This window comes from Passer montanus, unplaced genomic scaffold (genome assembly GCF_014805655.1).
Source record: "Passer montanus isolate IOZ18808 unplaced genomic scaffold, ASM1480565v1 scaffold15, whole genome shotgun sequence".
Taxonomy (NCBI): Eukaryota; Metazoa; Chordata; class Aves; order Passeriformes; family Passeridae; genus Passer; species Passer montanus.
The window spans coordinates 8388631-8406904 of record NW_024362051.1 but is presented as its reverse complement, the minus strand read 5'-3'; the positions used below and the strand labels follow the sequence as shown (position 1 = coordinate 8406904).

Genomic DNA, 18274 nt, shown 5'->3' with positions numbered 1-18274 from the left:
CTTTCCAATCTGATGAACACTGACTTTTAGAGATGACACCAAGATCACAGTAGCAATCAAGACTCCTTTGAAGGCAGAGCTAAAAATACACTCCCCAGCTGACACAAGCCTTCAGGAGGAGAACACAGAGTTTGGTTTGAAAGAATACATCTTCCTTAGTCTCCATGTCTTCTGCCAGAGGACACCAAATCTGAGAAAACCATGCAAGCAGGTTACCTCTGCCTTCTGAAATGAATATACAGACCCATACTACCTTCAGCCTCAGCAAGGGGAAAGCTTTAAACCCTCTGAGTGCCTTGCAGAATGGTTTCATTGGCAGTTTTTTGCCTCTCTGGTCATGATGGCATTTGTCAAGTTACTGCATGGCATCTTTAGCTGCTTGCCCTTGACAATCCCTTAGGAAAGGAAAGATCTGGGGCAGCTGATGGACAGGACTGAAACTGAGCCTTACCTGCTTCCCTTCCTGCTCTCCTCCCTGCTAATTACAGGGTGCTGGCACACAAGCCCTGGCTAATGAGGCATTCCCAAAGCCCTGCTTCTGCACTTGCAAAGGAGACTGTGGTGAGTAGTGCCACTGCCACCTCCTGGGCTTTCGGAGGACTTGAGCACATCCCGTGGGCCGCAAATGCAGATTTATGCAAATGTTGGGCAAGAGAACATGGATTGCCCAGCTTCAATCTGTGCCAGCCCGCTCTCTCCCCGGGTCAGGCACTAACAAGCAGGTGTTTGCAGAACAGAGTGCAGGTCTCCCTCCCTTTGAGGCATTAGCTAAAGATGGATCATTAAGGCTTTTGGGTAGGAGACGTACAGATGAACAATCACACACAATACCAGCTCCACATTTGTAATGTGTAATGTGTCAGGGGGTAAAAGGTTGAGTAACCCACTTTGGCAAATGGAAATAGCAAGAAGGGTGTATTTTTCTGGCTAAATGAAAGCCTTCTGTGTGTGTTATTTTTTCTTGTGTCTCCATGCATAACTTGAATGCAATGAAAGGAAAAATTAATTTATTTGGTCAGACAAAAATACACCAGATTTATTGTTTTGAGAGATACAGGGGGTATTTCGTATTTCTACATGGCTGCTGTAGCTATAATTGGCAGCACAATGCTCTGTCAAAAAAAGGCATTCACCCAAGAATGTCTCTGGGCCCAGCCAGCCTCAGTCCTAGAGGTGGATGTCCCATCCCTAAACCTCTGTGGGCAGTGCTCCATTGCCAGGAGTCTGTTTGATGCTCCCATTTAGGGTGTTGGCCCTGAAGATGTAAGACCTCCCTCTAACTGAGCCTTCAGTGTGGATGCTTTCGGGCTTGTTCTGGCAACGGAAGAACATAAGGAAGCCATTCCTGTAGTTTTTGTTCATCCATCCATAGAGCAGGGGGTTGACAAACGTAGAGCACATGGCCCCAACATGGAAGACAGTGTACAGGAGTTTGTACTCATGGAAGATAAGAACCAGGTCAAGATCAATGGCAAGCTGGAATATGTGGAAGGGGAGCCAGCAGACTGCAAATACCACAACTACCATCACGAGCATTTTGGTTGTCTTCCTCCTCCTGCACTGGTTTTCATTCCTAGAAGTGGGACTGACGTGGTTTTTCAGCTTGAACCAGATCCTGGTGTAGGCATAACAAATAATTGCAAGAGGAAGAACGTACTGCAGGAGGAGCATGGACAGACTGTAGATGGTGGCATCTCTGTTGTTAGCAGAGGGCCATTTTTCTGAGCAAACAGCCATTTTGAGGTTAATGGATGGGATTTCCTCGTATCGGAACTCCCTGAAGATGGCCAGAGGCCCTGCTAGGATGGCTGCTGCCAGCCACATGACAGCTATGATGGTGAAGCTGAGCCTCTTGGAAATCCTGCTGTCCAGGTGGAAAACAATACAGCGGTACCTGTCCAGGGCAATCACAGTCAGGGTGAGAGTGGACACGTGGACACTCAGAGCCTGAGCATAAGGAACCAGGTGACAAAGGACAGCTCCAAACTTCCACTCGTCCAGCAGGGTGTACACTAGGGTGAAAGGCAGGCAGAGCGTATCCACCATCAGGTCTGCCAGGGCCAGGTTAGCTATGAAGAAGTTGGTGACAGTCCTCATGGTCTTGTACTTCACTATGATGTAGATGACCAGGGAGTTTCCGATGAAGCCCAGCAGAATGATGAGGGAGTAGGCAGCAATCAGGATGACCTGGACCCCCAGGATCTTGGTGCTGTCCATCATGACACTGCGGGAACCAGAGAGGTCCTGGGTAGGAGCGACAAAGTCCTTGGCATGCCAGCTGTGCGGCAGCCTCTCATCTAATGCTGTCTTCTCCACGGTGAATGTGCTGTTGGCTCCCTCCAATGGTCCCATGCCTGGCCTGAGACTTTCCGTAAGGAGAAGGGGGTCTGGAACACAGACATAGCAGAAGTGAGAGCACAGGTTGCACTTGTCTTTGATGAGATTCACTTGCCTACAAAAATTCCCTAACACCTTAAGAACTAGGAAAGCAGAGAGACAAGGCACTCTCAAAGTCAAGGTGTTCTTCTCCACCTCCCTGCAACAATTTATTTATTTCCACATTGCACACCAGGTTTTTTTCTGTTTCTTATTTCTCACCTCTCCAGGTGAAAATATCTGTCCTCTGTCTCTGCATAAATCTCTGCCACTGCTCCTGCTCGTGATGCTGCCACCCAATCCACCCAGTACTGTCTGCTCTCCCTCCCAGTAATATGGGTAGCACAACTAATGACATTTCATGAGCCACTCTCTGTGATCAAATGTATCTCATAGCCATTCCCTGGCCTAATTATCAGGCCTTCAAGGTCCTGTGAAGCAACTTGACAAACCAGTTTTCTTCTTCCTTCCCCTGCCAGTCCCAGGGTTCCCAGGCATCAGGCAATTGTTGCCTGCCTTGATGGCTTTGAAGGTCACAGGCACCCAGCCAGGCAGGGGTTGTGTCCCCATCACAGAAGAGGGAAGTGTGACAGCACACGGAGCAAGTCCTAAGTAAGGAGTTACTGGACAGTGAGACCTGTGAACCCTATGGCCAGGAGACACCTCCACCATCCTCTGCTTTCTCCAAGGATTCAGTGAGTGGCTCATATTCCTTTATAGGATTTTTGAGTCTAGATTATGATTGTTACAATGATACAACAAACCATGTGTTAGGATTTGGCCCAATCTGAAGAGGGTCCAGGTGATTATAAGTTGAATTATAAATTCTCTATTACTTAGGTGATTAGAAATCATAAATTATTTATAAATTCTGTATTTTGCTATTTGTAGATTGTACTATGTTGATTCTGCTTGTAGAAATCCTGTGCTGTTTCAATCATAAATTCAGTTGTACACTAATCATAATACCCTGATAAAGAAACAAAGCTCTGTCACCATGATTTGGTGCCATCTTCATTCTGTCCAGGATCCCTAAAAGAACCTCTCTGTCCTCTCAGTGCTGGTGACACCCAGACATCCTCTGGCTAAGCAGAAGAGGAAGCTCCTACAGGGACGTGCCTGTGCAGGGTATAAAGCTGTGAGGCTGTGAAGAAGTCTCCCACAGAGCTGCTGCTGAGCATCCAGGCACAGAGGGGCCGAGAGCCAGAGCCCCAGCATCCATCAGCCTCCTGCCACATGGGGCTCAAGTGCCTGCGTGGGATGGCTGTGGGAGCAGGGAGCCCAGAGAGGCAGCCTGGGAGCCCTGGCTGGCAAGAGGTGCCACTGGAGCAGCAGAGTTGGCACAGCAGGGTGGGTGTTCCTGGAATCCAAACACGGCAGGAGAAAAGCCAGCTCTGTTACTGGTTCAGGATTGCTGTGGGCTCTGTGGAGAGGGGTGGACATGGCCCCTCACTTATCCCCTCTCCCCAGCCCCACTCCCACTGCAGGCTGAAACAAAAGTGAGCAAAAGTCACCGCCCTGCCCAAGCAGGGAGATCAGCAGAGCATTGTGTTTTCTCTGACCTGCAGAGAGGGGGGAAATGCCCTTTCACTAAGGGAGGGAGGCAAAGAGCTTAAATGAAGTGGGAATTCAAGGCAGATTGCTGAGTATCTTCTCAGGCTCCTCGAGGAAGGAACTGGGCTTTTCCCAGAAAAGATGTGACTGGGTGCTGGTGGGCTTCCTGCAAGTCCCATGCAAGCCAAAGGTTTAAGGGCAGCCTGTCCTTGGGAAGAGAGGATGCTTTGCAATTGCATTTCAACCTAAGCTAAAATGTTTGCTTGTCCTGCCCTCCCTCCTCAGAGCGAGGTTGTGATTCCCCCTCAGGAGCTGCTCCCAGGATCTGCCTGGCCAGCTGCAAAGCCAGGACCCTGCTGAGGCTCAGCAGAAGAGCTGCCTGCAGTAAAACCACCCCTGCTGCCACCCTTTCTCTTTCCCTCTCCCTGTCCAGTTGCTTGCCTAACATCTCATTCTGCAGACTGATTTATGACAGTGGTAAATGAGGTTGTTGGGCTCAGACACTCTGAGGTAGGGGACAACATGTAGCTGCTGCTAGGAGGGAAGGAAGCAGAGGGAAAAATGGGTGGATCTGCTAGGTCAGGGTTTGTTTAAGGGTGATCTCAGACCTCCACAACACCCCTGCCCCAGCCTTGGAAAGACCGAGGGGAAGCTCCAGCTTCTAGGACAGGAGAGAGGAGCTCAGAGCCATGCCACACAGTGGGTGCAGGGGAGCAGGGCCCTGGGAGGGTGGCACAGCCCAGCCCCTTTGGCAGCCAGCTGTGCTGCAGCTGGCCCTGAGCAAACCCCACTGCCAGGAGAGCAAGGTCAGCCAAGGAAATAGAGCTAGGGACACTTTCAGTGACTGTGCTTTCCCTGCTTGCCACCTACGTGGGATTTAAACCTTCGGGATTGTCCAGCATTACCTTATCACTTGCTATTGCCTTTTCTGTGGCTTGCCTGTTCCATTTATCTTCAGTACCAACTCCTGGCAGCAGGCCAGTGGACACTCCCTTCTCTTTTTCTCCATCTCATCCAACTGGCTGCCAGTTCCCGTGCTCACATCTCAGCCTATTTCCCTTTGCTGGAGACTGGCAGCTGCCCACCATCTGAGAGGAGCCAGGAACATCATGGCTACTGGAGCAGCTTCACTTCCTAACAAAATGGCCTTAATGGAGTCACTATTTCATTTTGCTTGTTTTGTTTTTCCTACAAATCAATTAAGGCATTTTAATTAAGAGACAAAATGATTATAATAAATGTTCCCATTCCAGGGGCTGTCTGGAGGTCACTGGGATGCTGCTAGGAGTGGACTGAGGTCTGTTCCAGCAAGTAATGGAAGCACTGGCATATGTGTAGGCTGCTGTCAGGCCCCATGCCTAACAGGCCTGCCAGACCAGATGAAAAAATCCTTGAAGCTGAGAGCCAACTGGTTTTGGGACAAGAAAGCAGCAGGAGAGACCAGGGGGAGGCAGAAGTACTATCCAGGTCCTTTCCTCTGTGCTGAGTTGTCATGAAGGGTTGCAGGAACAGAGTGCTGCCTGTACCAAGACAACCCCAACCCTCACCCCCTGCTCCAGCCGAGGCTCAGCCTGAGGCAGGGCTGGGAGCTGGGATGGCTCCCAGTGAGACAGAGCTGTTCCCTGTGCCAGCAGCTTCAGCCTTTGGGAGGAGGAGAAGCACAGAGCAGCCCTTCACTCAGCACACTGCTGTCAGTGACTGGGACAGTGACCAAAGTGACAGCTCCATCCCTACAGAGGGCTCAGACCAGGTGCCCTGGGGCTCATCCACCTCTGCTTCCTGGGGCACCCAGCTCCCTCCATGTCCCTGCTGCAGTCCCAGGCATTCAGCCAGGCTGGAAGAGCCACATCCAGACCTGGAAGAGCCATCTGTAAAACCTGGCAGGGTTCAGAGAGCAAGGCTGGAGGGGTGGTCAGAGGGATGGAGAAAACAGAGCTTGTTAATTAGAATTTCTCTTTTTGTCCAGGCAGTGAGACTGGAGTCCATGGCACCAAAAGGAATGAAGAGTCTGCTCTTTGGTTAATGACAAACTCTTCCTAGAGCAGTGCTGGAGTGTGAGGGCTGAGGCTGATGGATACTTCCATGGCTTGGCTCACTGATTTATTCCATGCTTGTCCTTCCTCCAAAGCAGCTCAACTCCACCAAATCCCTTAATCTCCAGCAGCCCAATCAGGAGCACTGATTCATCTCATCTTCAGACCCATACCCAGACAGACATCCATGATAAGGAGGTCTGAGACCATCCCTCATCACGAGAAGCTGGTGGTCACCCTGGGACAAGCCACCTTCATATTCCCTTCAAGGGGCAGCAGTGTTCAGTGTCCCTGCACCCCACAGCACAGCACTTAAGGGAGAGCAACACAAAAAATGGGGATATGGAGGTTGACCAGCCTGCCAGACCACACAGCACATCCACAGCAGGCCTTGGGCAGAGCCCAAGTTTTCTAAGTCCAGCCTCTTGTATTCACCACCAGAGAGGACTCTGCCTCTCAGCATTAAACCTGAACATAGATCTCAGGAACTGCATGAAAATGCAATATGTGACTGATGGAGGGGAACGAATTTTATCTTCTCTCTGCAATGGGCAGGTTTCAGAACAAACAGCAGCCCTGGATGATTTCCTGAAGCCAAAGAACAGACAGAAATTATCCCAGCTCCTTCTATCTCCAGTGAAGGGATGATTGCCTTGCTATGACACTCCAGCAAAAGGGAAGACCCTCTGACCAGCCCACCATCTGCTGCAGCTCTGTAAGTTATCTATCCAACTGAGGGCCACTGCTGCAGAAACCTCATGGCATCACACACTCATTGGCACCCAGAACTGCTCCTGGGGGACCCCAGCATAAACTGGCACTGGGAGACAAAGTGCAAGGATGAGGAGGTACACCAGGCAGTTCTTGTGGTTCCTCACACTAAATATTTTCATGTCCCAGCCTAGCTGAAGCCATGGAAGACTCTGAAGGGGACAAGGCAATGAGGATGCTGTAATCACCCAGCTCAGGACAGGATGAAAAAGGAGGTGGTGAGAAGAGATCTGTTTGGCAGGCATACATGCTTTCTCATGGGAATTTATCCTACAGAAAGCAGAGGGGAGCAGTGCAGGGCAGTAGTGGGATGTGCCATGGGAGCAGAGCAAGGCTGGCTGGGACATAGGGTGACACTGAGATAGAGACACACCAGTTGCTGGGGCTGCAGAAAGGAAGAGAGAGCGTGGTGGATGGATCCTGGTTAGCCTGGGGAATCTGTTACCTCCTGAAATTTATAGAGTCTGGGATAGGTGAGACAGTGGAACAGAGGGAAATAACAATTCACTGACAGAACAAACAGAGAAAACCCAGTATCCTGCTTTGGGACAGACCAGAAACTCTGTAGGTGAAATGCATCTGCAGCAGACTATAAGAGGATTTCTCTGTTCAAGCACTAACATGCAATGGGTGCTGAGAGAAAGCAAGCGCCGTTTTTCCCCCTGCATCCCATATCCCCCTTTGCATCTCCCTCTCTGATCTGTGGCAGAGAGCTGAGTGCAGCAGCATGTGCAGTCCCAGCACGGAGGAGCTGATGAGGTTTGTACCAAGCCACGAGGAGGCAGACTGCAGGAGAGATCAGGATTTCTCAGGCAGCCACGCACCTCAGCCCCTCACCTGCACCTCTGGAGCTGGATGTGCCCGGGTTCTGCAGCACCCTGGAGCAGCCTGCTCTCCTGACTGCTCTCACTCAGCATCCTGCTTCCCACACTCCCTGCTTCTGCTCAGGGATCTTTCAAAACTCTTCTGTCAGTATTTAATTTGCTTTTTCTATTCCAGCTCTCAAGGCTGTCTGTCCCCAAATCCAGTTTCCCACAGATGCTTGGACCTTTTTTGCCTGAGCCATGTGGCATGGACAAGACCTGGCCCCCTCTCATCCCTGCTGCTCAGGTGAGCCCCCCTTGACCCACCTGCAAAGGCCAGAGCTTCCTCCTCCTGCAGGAACCGAGCTCTCACCTCCAGTCACTGTCTCATCGCTGGCCAGGACGGAGCTCTTGGTCCTCTCCACTCTCTGGAAGTCAACCTGTGGCAAAGGAGTGAAAAGCACTTTTCTGCAACTGTCCTCGGAGGAGAGAGGAAGTCAGGTGAGGATCTGGGCTGCTGGAGAGTGTTTCATCGCCAGGAGCAGCTTTGGAAGCCGTCCCTGAGCAGCAGAGCCCTCTGGCAGGGTGACTGACAGCCCCCTCTCACGAAGCTGGATGCTGTCTTCGCTCCTGAGTGAGAGGAAGGCAGAGAGCGTGTGTTTAACAAACAGCAGTGGAAAGGGGGAGGGAGCCTGCTGCTGCTGTTTATACAGTGTTCAGCCACTGAGGGGCTTCTTGCATCGAGCAGAGAGCAGCCTTTCCACCACATCAGTTTCCTCTCCAGGGAGAAGTGCTGGGAGCTGGAGCTCTGCAGGCTCCCTGTCCATACCACGGACCTGGGCGAGTGTTATCTGCCCTCACTCCACAGCTGTCCTATCTCCTCAAGCTTTGAACTCATTGGAACTGGCACAGCCATGTCCAGAGGGGGATCTCCCCTGTAGCAAGAGGTCTGCAGGTCCTGCAGCTCAGCAGAGCTTTCACAGACCTCCCTCCACCCTCCTCCGTCTCAGTGTTTGCCCAGTGCTCAGAGCAATCTGCAGCTTTGGGACGGGACTTCAGGGACTTCTGAGATACAAACAGAAGTAATGCTGAAAAGTTTTAGCCACTTTGCAGTGGTTTGATATGCTCCAGAGCCAGATTCATTGTGGATGTGGAAACCACATGAGAGACTTTCAATTTTAGGATGCTCAGCACTGTCCACACACCTGAAGTAAGAAAGAGAGAGAGACAGAAAAGCAGCATCCTCATGTCCAAATCTGCAAAATCCAAGCTTGCTGGAGGCCAGGAATGCACACTAAAGGCAACACAGGGAAGCAGATAAGTGCAGATAAGCCCCAGCTGTTCAAAGATTTTGCCCTCAAGGAGAAGTCATGTGTATTCTTAGCATAGGATTTCCAACTTAGGCAATGTGTGAATTTGCAGCTCACCTGGGCTAGGAGATGCTCCCACAGGCTGAGGAGAAGGACACCTCTCCTTGGCTTTGAGTACCTGCAGCTGGAATTTTATCAGAGAAGTCTTGCTCTTTACCCCCACAGTGAACTTTGTTCTCCTTTTCTTTGTGAGAATGGAAACAGGGAGGTTTTTCAAGCACCCCTTTGTGCCAAAAATTCACAATACAGCAGGAAAAATAAAACACTCTAATGGCTCAGCAGAAAAAGAGGAATGAGAACATTCCTGAAATCACATGGAAAGTGACACTTGAACCCATGACTTGGACAAGAGTCCTCATAAGTCCCATCTTCCCCCTTCTCTATCTGTCTCCCGTTCAGAAGGAAAGGACTAGGCATGAAATCCACCAGCTGTGCTAACTGGATTTTTGTGGGAGTTTCATGTCTTCTCCCCCTTCACTTTCCCTAAGGCTGTTGATTTAGCTGCTCAGGAAAGCTGGGAGTGGAGGGAAGGAGGACAAGACAAAACTGCTTGGAGAGAGCCATTGTGGTCTCCCAGTGGCTGCAGAGAGAGGCAAAGAGAGCAGTGAGTGGAGTTGCTACTCCCCCTGTTCCCAGTGGATGGATACTCCTCCTCTCCAGGGTCCTCAGCAGTGATGGTTGATTTCAGCTCAAGATTGGTTTTTTCCTCCTTTCTCTTCTGTGTGAGATTTTTCTTGCTCGCTCCCCAGATTCCTTTGCTACCACTCCGCACTCTTCTCTTCCCAGGGCTGAAATGAGATGCCTGGGGAGAAGGCAGTGATTGACAGGAGAGAAATTTGTGCAGCCTGAAGCTGTGAACCTTCATCAGGACCATGGAGTCATTCCAGTCATTTTTGGCACGTGGTCTTTGCTGATGATAGCAAATGCAAGCTCTTAAATCATGGATCAGCCAGCGCAAGTCCCCAGGATGTCCTGTCCCACATCTAAGGGGTCCAGTGGAGCACCAAAACCTGCTGTGCTCCAAAACATCACCTCAGCTCTTTGACCAGACAGAGCAATGCAAAAAGGTGCAGCTGAGCTCCAGCACAGCTGGAATGCCATCCCAAATGGCACCCACCAGTCTGGAGTTTGGTGCCAGTCCCTGGCTGCCCCAGGCTCTCCTCACAGTGCCACAGACACAGGCTGCCTGCCAGTCTGCCTAACCTCCCCCAGCCACAGCAGAATTACAGCCAGCAGCAGGTGCAGCATAGCCTTGGCTCCTCCACAGGGAGGGACACCCGGGGGCTGCACTGCCAGACCCTCTCACTTCTAGTGGGCTCAGAGGAGCAGTTGTGGCACAAAATGCAGCAGCCTGAACACCAAGGTGCAAAACAACCTCCCCACACAGCTTACAGATCCCAAAGCAGCTGAGGGCCTTCCCAGCCCCAGCAACACTCTGAAGGAGGAGGAGGATGGGGGGATACAAAGATGGTGCCTTGCATTGTCCTGGGGTGTGGAAGGCTGTGCAGCCCCGAGCAGAGATGCCAGGACTGTTGTAACCTCAAGGCTGGGGTATTCTCACACACAGGCTGGATACCCACCTACACCTGCACAGGTGTCCCAGGAGCCTCGTGTCCTTCCAGACATGATGGGATCATCCAAAGGATCTTTGCAGCTCAGAAGCCTTTCCCAGTGGTTGGGCTTCTATTAGGCAAAAGCCAGTCTGCTCACCCATGCTTCTGAGAAATACAACAGTGAATTTTGTACTCCAGGGAGTAAAATGATGTCAAAAGGCTGAGAAATGGGGCAGAGAAGAGAGCTGTCGTTTGGCCTGTAATCTGCTCTGCCTCTGTGTGCCGGCAGGCTCTCAAATGGGGCAGAGAAGAGAGCTGTCGTTTGGCCTCTGGTAATCTGCTCTGCCTCTGTGAGCAGGCAGGCTCTTAGTCTGAGCACCTTGCAGCTGCAAACCATCTGCTGTAGCTTAACTTCTGTCACAAAGGAAGGTGGATTATCTGTTCACTCCCTGGGAGGAATCTAAGAAAACTGTTACCAAGGCTTCCAGATGCTCTGGTTCATCCTGCTTCATCTGGAACAGCAACAGTGACATACTTTAAAAAGCAGCTTTTCATTTTTTAAACATCTGTTTAATTCCACCTGCATGTAACCAAAATATTTCCACTGCTCCTTCCTGAGGTGTCATGCCTGTGTTTTCCTGGGCAGCCTCCAAAGTATCAGCAAGTTTTGGTAACACAAAAGCCCCTTTTCCATTTGAGCCCCAGAGTTCACGGATGCAGTGGATTTGGGAGTCTGATGCATTTGGGAACTAAATTAGCCACAAAGAGACTCAGGGGTGGGAGGGCGGATGGCAAGCTGTCTGTACCTTCTCTGAATTTAAAAACAGATTCTCATTTCGTAACAGCTTTTTGTCCCCATGTGAACATTTCTGGAACTAGTGAAGGAGCAGAGACACCATGAGGGACAAGGTTTGGCTAAAATATCTGAGCTATCTGACACTGATAATGTCAGTGAGAGGCACTGGAGAAGCAGGAGGAGAGATGAACCATGGGTTGGCCTGGGATTGGCCTGGGTCTGCCACAGCTCTGCTCACCTTCAGGGCAGGCAGAAGTCAGGGATGCTGGGTGTGTCTGCAGGGTGAGGGTCAGTGAGTCAGGAAGGAGATGATCATATGGAAAAAGATCAATGGGATTTGTCCTGCTGAACACATCACCACACTTCAGCTCCTGCTCCACTCAGGGCAAACCCACAGGGCTCCTTTGATTACGACAATTAATGCCTAGGAGGGTTTACCCCTTTCATCCCCTTCCCACCCCTGGATCTCACTCTGAAACACAAAATGCCCTTGATCATCCTCACATCAGGACAGAAGGACTTCAGGCAGACATCAGCAGTGCTGAGCCCAGAACTGGCCCCTGCATTTAGCTGCCAGTTCTGCAAGTCACTGCACTGAAAGCTTTGTTAATTTATTAGAGGGTTGCTTGTTGTTTGTGTACTGAGCCAGGTAGAAAACAGCTTCTGCAGAAGAGGATAATTGCAGTCAGATAAGCTCTTCAGAGCCAGGATTGCAAAAATACGATACGATGTAGACCAGCAGTTGTCTGGGTAGAACAGAAACATGGATGAGATTTTGGGTTGGAACGTGTTTCCCCCATCTCTCACAGACTCCCTGTCTGCTCTTGGGCAAATCATTTGATGTATCTCAGTTCTCTGTACATAAAAAAGGTTATAAAAATGCCTCACTCTGGCAAACTCACCCCTGGAGCAGGGGACCTGGTGCTTGGATGTGCAGCAGTGGCAGCTGCTTTCTCACTTTGCCCTAGGGCATCTCTTTCTAAGTTGCCCATCTCATTTAGGCAGCGTGTTCTGTCATCAGGGTCTTGCTCTCCCAAACTGGATACTCCTCCTGCACAGTTCTACAAAGAAATTTTTGCCCAGGCTGTCACTCCTGAGATGACAAACAGTGCTATAAATGCTGGATTGTGTGATGAGAACAGGCAGAGCTGGATGGGCTGATGGCAGCCCCAGCCTAAACTCTTCCAAAGAGTCAAGACTGAAAGTGATGCAAATGGCTGGAAAATTCAGAGCATGACTTGTCTTCTATGGGCTTGGTGTTGCCAAAAGGCATCCAGGAGCTGGGATCCAGTCTCAGCAGCACTGTGGCAGCTGCAGGGTCATGTTTGCCCCTTCACTGCCTCATTCCATCTTTTCTGGTCCTGTGGGGACCCACACCAGCTGTGGGCAGGGAGCAGGTCACCCGTGCCCTGCTCAGCTCAGCAGTGCTGGCCTGGGCTGGGCTGGCAGCAGTGTGTGAGCACAGGAGGGTCAGATCCACTCCTGGTTTAAACCCAGGGATTTAGCTGAAAATCCATTTGGCTCCGTGTTCCCCAGAAACATGACTCACAAGCCAGTGTCTGACACTGAGAGATAGGTATGACACGAGTGCCCCATGGGAAGAGCTGTGTCCCCAGGGCATGAGCAGAGCACGCAGGAGCTGAGCAGAGACTGTGCTGGAAAGCACAAAGCCTTATAAAGGCAGTGCTCTGGGTTTGTCCTTCTCCCAGCTCTTCAGGCGATGAAAAGGACGGCTCACAGCCCTAATTAACTGGAACATGCTAATACCACTGAGCTTCCCTGGCCAGCAAATTTGGCACAAGGCATATGGGACACTTTCCAAACAACTGCTCAGGGGAGCGCGTGCCTGCAATTTGTTATTCGAGGAGCAGTTTCCTCTCTGCCTTCGCTGAAGAGCTCACACCAGACACGAGGGAGGTGAGTCTGGAGCCTGCAAATCTACTCTGAAAGCCATTTCGTGCTGAAGAGAGAAGAGACTTATTTCTCCCCAGGCTTTTAAGATATTTGAGGTATCAAGGGAAATATGGCTTTGCACAGCATTACCTCTGGGAGCACTCAGTGTCTTCGAATGGTGCAGCTCATAGAGCTCAGCTTCCCATGAGGAAAACCACGCTCCTTCAGGGTGACATTCACTCTGGGCAGGAGAGGCAGGACCAGAGAGTGTGCATTGTTATTTTGCAGAGTGAATCAGAGGAGCACAGCCAGCCCAGGTAGCTGGAGAAAAGGGAAAGGTAGCAGGGGCCCTGGTGCTGTGTCTCCAGGATGGGTTATTCCCCCTTTGACAACTGTCCTGGACAAGGCAGTACCCCAGCTTATTGCACTGCAAAAGGAGTAGGAAGGAGCCTCCTCATCTCCTGTTACAAATAAATCAGTTTGAGAAGCTTTGGATGGGAAGCAAAAGGCAGGACTTTGTAAAAGATCAATTCATCCCTGTGGTAAGATCATCACGCTCAGTATCTACTGCACTGCCAAAAGCAGAGGCAGGAGCTGCAGCCTCCTGAAGGCCACCCCCTGCCCCTGGCCTCACCTTCAGCCTGGCTCCCACAGCAGCCCTGCCCCAGGACAGTTCAGGGCAGCTCTGACACAGGGTTTGCATGGCAGTGAGCAAACCTCACCAGCACAGGCACTGGGAGCAGCTCAGGTTTGTGCAGTATTCCCAGGACTACACTGGTTTGACCTGCCCCTCATCCTTGGCATCACCTGTGGCCATCAGCTGTGGCTGGGCAGGGCACTCTGTGCTGACCAAGGGCACATCTCCCCCTGCTCCCTCCCCACGGCCTGCTTGGCAAACATTCGTTGTTATGGTGACAGCTCCAGAAGGAAAATCTTTTTGAGGATCTTTCAGATTTTTTAACAAAGGTACAGCCATTTTAGTTATTTCTTTAAGGGAAATGGTTATTTTGCTCAATGGCAACTGAATTCCTTTCATCTTGTTCCTGGTGCCACTCTGCTGATTCTCAGGCTCCAGCTTTCAGTGTGTGGCTGTAACAAAGTGGCAGGGGGAGAAGTAGAGCCAGGTTGTAAAGAGCTGCTTTTAAACCCTCTTGGGAGCACAGGAGGTGCCTCCAGGCTGAGGCTGCTCAGCTGCAGGCAGTGTGGAGTCTGAGTTTCTCCAAAATGAATAAGATTTTGGAGCACATCTGCATCTTTCTCAGATAGCAAAGTGTGAAATGAATAACAACAGGGGACATTTATGCCCAATAACCTGTGCTGTGTGTGAAATGCTGCACTGAGAAATACTGTTCTTGTGCAATTTTCTGCAGAAACCTCCCTTGGCTTTTGAAAACTGTGTGATGGTAAATGAATTCTCTCTGTTTCCACTGAATAGACTGAAGACTTTCATATGTGACATCAGGGAGAGAATTGGGCTCTGCAGATGTCTCTAATGCAAGTAATGAATATAGCAAACAGCCTCAGCCCAGCAGGAGAAAGCAATCTGGGTATGTGATGTGACCACAGGCATGGATTTCATGGCTACTGTGTTCTGACCCTGGAATGTGGATGCTAATGGACAAGACTCCAGCATCCTGAGCAGCCAAGCCTGCCCAGCCCGTTTTTGTAAGATGAGGTCATGAAGACCTTTCCCACACCCCTCCCATAGAGAGCTGAGGTCAGAAACCAAAGAAAAATCATTAAAAATCAAAACCTGCAAATGCTTCAGGCTCTGAAGGGGCAGCTTAGCACATCTATGAACACTCAGCACCCTGAACCAGAGATCCAAGTGAAAGAGAAGAGCATTCCAGGCATCCTGCACGCAGTGACCAGCAGGGTGCCTGGGGGCTGACACACAACCCATCACAGGGAAGGCTGAGAGGACAAAGCTGTTCTGGGCAAGCCCATGCTCTGTGTGGAGTACCAGAGAGGTTTCACGCACAGCTCAGAGTAAACAGGCAAACAAGTGGCAGCCAGAAATGTTAATATTTGCAAAAATCTCCTGGTTTTGGCGCCTGGGTGTGGGGAGCTGAAGGATGCTGGTGGAATGCAAACATGATGGATTCTTGGCTGCCCAGAGGGGTGGCATGGGGAATCTCACAGGGCAGGACAGACTGCCTGACAGGCCTGCTCATGACTGTTCACACAAGGAGTCCTGAAGAGGGAGACTGGGATGAGAAGTTCAGTAGCACATGAAACTGGTCCCCTGGGATTGAGTTATTTGAGCATCCCTGGGAGAAAAAAAAACCAAACAACTAAACAACAAAACAAAACAAACCATGATTAGGCCATGTTCATCCTCCTTTGCCTGTTTCAGACCTTGTTTCCCTCCCTCCATGTAATAGGAGATGGATTTCTCCATGCTGAACCCCAAAAAACAAAAAAAAACAAACAAAAAACACCCCATGATTATGCCATGTTCATCCTCCTTTGCCTGTTTCAGACCTTGTTTCCCTCCCTCCATGTAATAGGAGATGGATTTCTCCATGCTGAACCCCAACCCTTCTCCTGGATACATGAGGGCAAAAATGACACAAACCTTCAGACTCCTGCCCTCACTTCACCTGGGCCCTTTCATGGCGTATTTAGGGTGGTTTGAACCTGCTGAACGCCATCTCTACAGGGCTTTTACCTGAACCATGGCTGCCACTTCATAGTCAGACAGCTTCAGAGGCTCCAAAGCCTTGAAGGCTCTGGCTTCAGCAAAACAGCAATATCATTTGGGACTGAGAAGAAAATATTGGCAAATAATGGTCACCTCTGGTCACCTTCCTCCTGCAACTATTTATCCAAAGATACCATATCTCAGAGCATTGCTTCATTTCCTGCTCACCTTTCTAAGCGAGGCCTCTAAATCACATCCCTGCAGCTGAGCTCACGGAGGGAAGTGTAATATCCATTAGCAGTGATGCTGCTGTTACTTTGATTTACCTCCTCCCTTTTTCTTTCACTCTTTTCTTTCTGTTTACAGCGATCCCTTTCCACTTCTTCCCCCTCCAGGTCTCAGTGCAAAGAGCTGGCAGGAGCCCACACAAGCAAAGCTTCCTGGGATGCAGCCTGCTTTTGGGGATGTGGGGAGGCTGGGGGTTTCTCCTGGACCAGCAGCACCCCACTCCTTCCTGACCAGAGATGCCAAGGGCAGTGGGAAGGGCTTCAAGCTATCCCATCCTCACCCCAACAGAGTCCTTCACCTGGGGCTTGTCACACATGGAAAAGATCAACCCCAATTTACCCCTCTGTGCCTCTTCTGCCCCAGAGCTGGGCACTGCTCAGGGAGAGCCACAAGATCCTCCAGGAGAGGAGAGCAGGATCCAGAGGAATCAAAGTCCTCGGAGTGTATTTGCACTCAAACCAATGTGAAACAGGGAAATCAAAATGCAAAGCTTCTTGTCCCCTGTGGAATTTCCCTGCCTGCATCTGGAGAGCCAACACAAGGGACTGACACTGGGATCAGAGGTTGCTTCCCCTTCCCTATCCCCTCGTGTTTCACTGGCACCCAGGGAAGCTCCCAGACCCACTGCACTTCCCCCTTCATCCCCCTCCTCCAGCAAGGCCAAACAGCTCCTCTGACACCATCTCCAAGAACACATATTTACAGCATGGAACAGAGAACAGTGAAGAGCTTTGGACCCAATCCATGTGCTTTGAGCCAAACCCTTCTCAATCCATCTTATCCTTCACCTCCCCAGTGCATAATCAAATTCTCCAAACACAGCGTTCTCAGGTCCCAGCCCAGAGCTTGGAGCCTCCCGAGAGGGATATGCTAAAAAAAGAAAGAAAAACATTACATTGCCAACTGAAGTGAGTGCTGAAAGGAAGGAGATGCCAGGAGCACTTAAACAGGAATCCGAGACCGGGGGACGCGCGGGTGTGTGTTTTCAATCCCCAGGAGGAGATGTGTTCACTGGGAAATGACTGCCACTCACTGCTAGATTTAGACCTTGTAGATGATGCCCCAGAAAGTGAAGTGGCCATGACAAGGACATCCCCATCTGTATTAGAACTTTCTTCTTGGATTGATGGATTAGTGCATGGTAAAATGGTGCCACTCCTCCTTTGGCTCTGAAATTTGCATTTGCAGCTCAAACCTGCAAAGAGGGAAATAAGCAATTTTACATGAGTGACAGGTTGGCAGCAAGGGGAGTTATTTGGGAAAACTTATACATCAGGGGGTCCAGGACTCTGCTGGGTGCTGAAGGATGTCCTGAGCACCTGAACCCAAGCTGGCAGCTCCACACCCTGGTCCAGAGCATCTCTTCCAGGAGAGCAGCATCCCATAGCCCCAGTCCTGGGCAGGGTATGTGCTGGCACTGCCCAGCCTGGTGCCATGCCAGGGGAATGCTCCTGCTGTTCCCACTGCACAGAGGGACCGGGACCAGGATCCAGCTGGGGCTAAAAGCAGAGCTAATGGGGAAGTTCCACATCAGCTGAGCTATCCCAAATTCTGCTGTTTCAGGGTGAAGCTTCAGTTCCAGCTGCTCTCCAAACAATGGGCCTACAGGTGTCCCTGGGAGGCTGTCACCTCCTGGGCTCCATAGCAGGGAGAGATGAGCTCTGGCCACAGCACAGCTCCTGATCTACAGGGACGCCTCTCAGTACTGTTGGAACATAACCTTCCACAGCACAGCCCAGATATCTGCTAAAGGCAATTACTGATGCTTTTTACCTCTCTGCAGAGCCTCACAAATAAAGTATCACAGTGCTGCAACAGGTGAGGGAGCAGCATCCTGGTTCACCCTAGGCTGAGTGTCCTGTGCTGGAATCTTGTCTGTGTCTGTGCATAGTTTATAATGTCTCCTGGAGGAAGAGTGGCAAAGCCAGGAGGCTTTGAGGAACGGTGGCAAAAGCCAGGAGGACAAAGCCATTTCCCTCTCAAAAGGATGCACCTAAGCAGATTATTCAGTTCCCATCCAGAATCCATGAGCTCAAAGGCAGCTGTTTCTCAGGATTGCTGGCACGTGGCAGGAGGGTGGGAGGTAACACCAGCTGCAGTGCTGCTGAGATGGGCTGGCACTGGCACTGCTCTAGTTCAGCCCTGGCGTGTCCACGGGGTGAGAGCCAGCCTCGTGGAAGCACAGAGATGTAA

General features: G+C 50.7%; 1 protein-coding gene across 1 annotated transcript; it reads right to left on the bottom strand.

The window, feature by feature from the left end:
- Nucleotides 1-1028: 1028 nt before the first annotated feature.
- Nucleotides 1029-8135, bottom strand: LOC120498636 (neuropeptide Y receptor type 2-like). The gene is made up of 2 exons (XM_039701617.1): nucleotides 7865-8135; nucleotides 1029-2387 (listed from the first exon to the last, which is right to left on the bottom strand). The coding sequence occupies exon 2, from the start codon at nucleotides 2350-2352 to the stop codon at nucleotides 1189-1191; it is 1164 nt and encodes a 387-aa protein (XP_039557551.1). The 5' UTR covers nucleotides 2353-2387; nucleotides 7865-8135; the 3' UTR covers nucleotides 1029-1188.
- Nucleotides 8136-18274: the final 10139 nt, after the last annotated feature.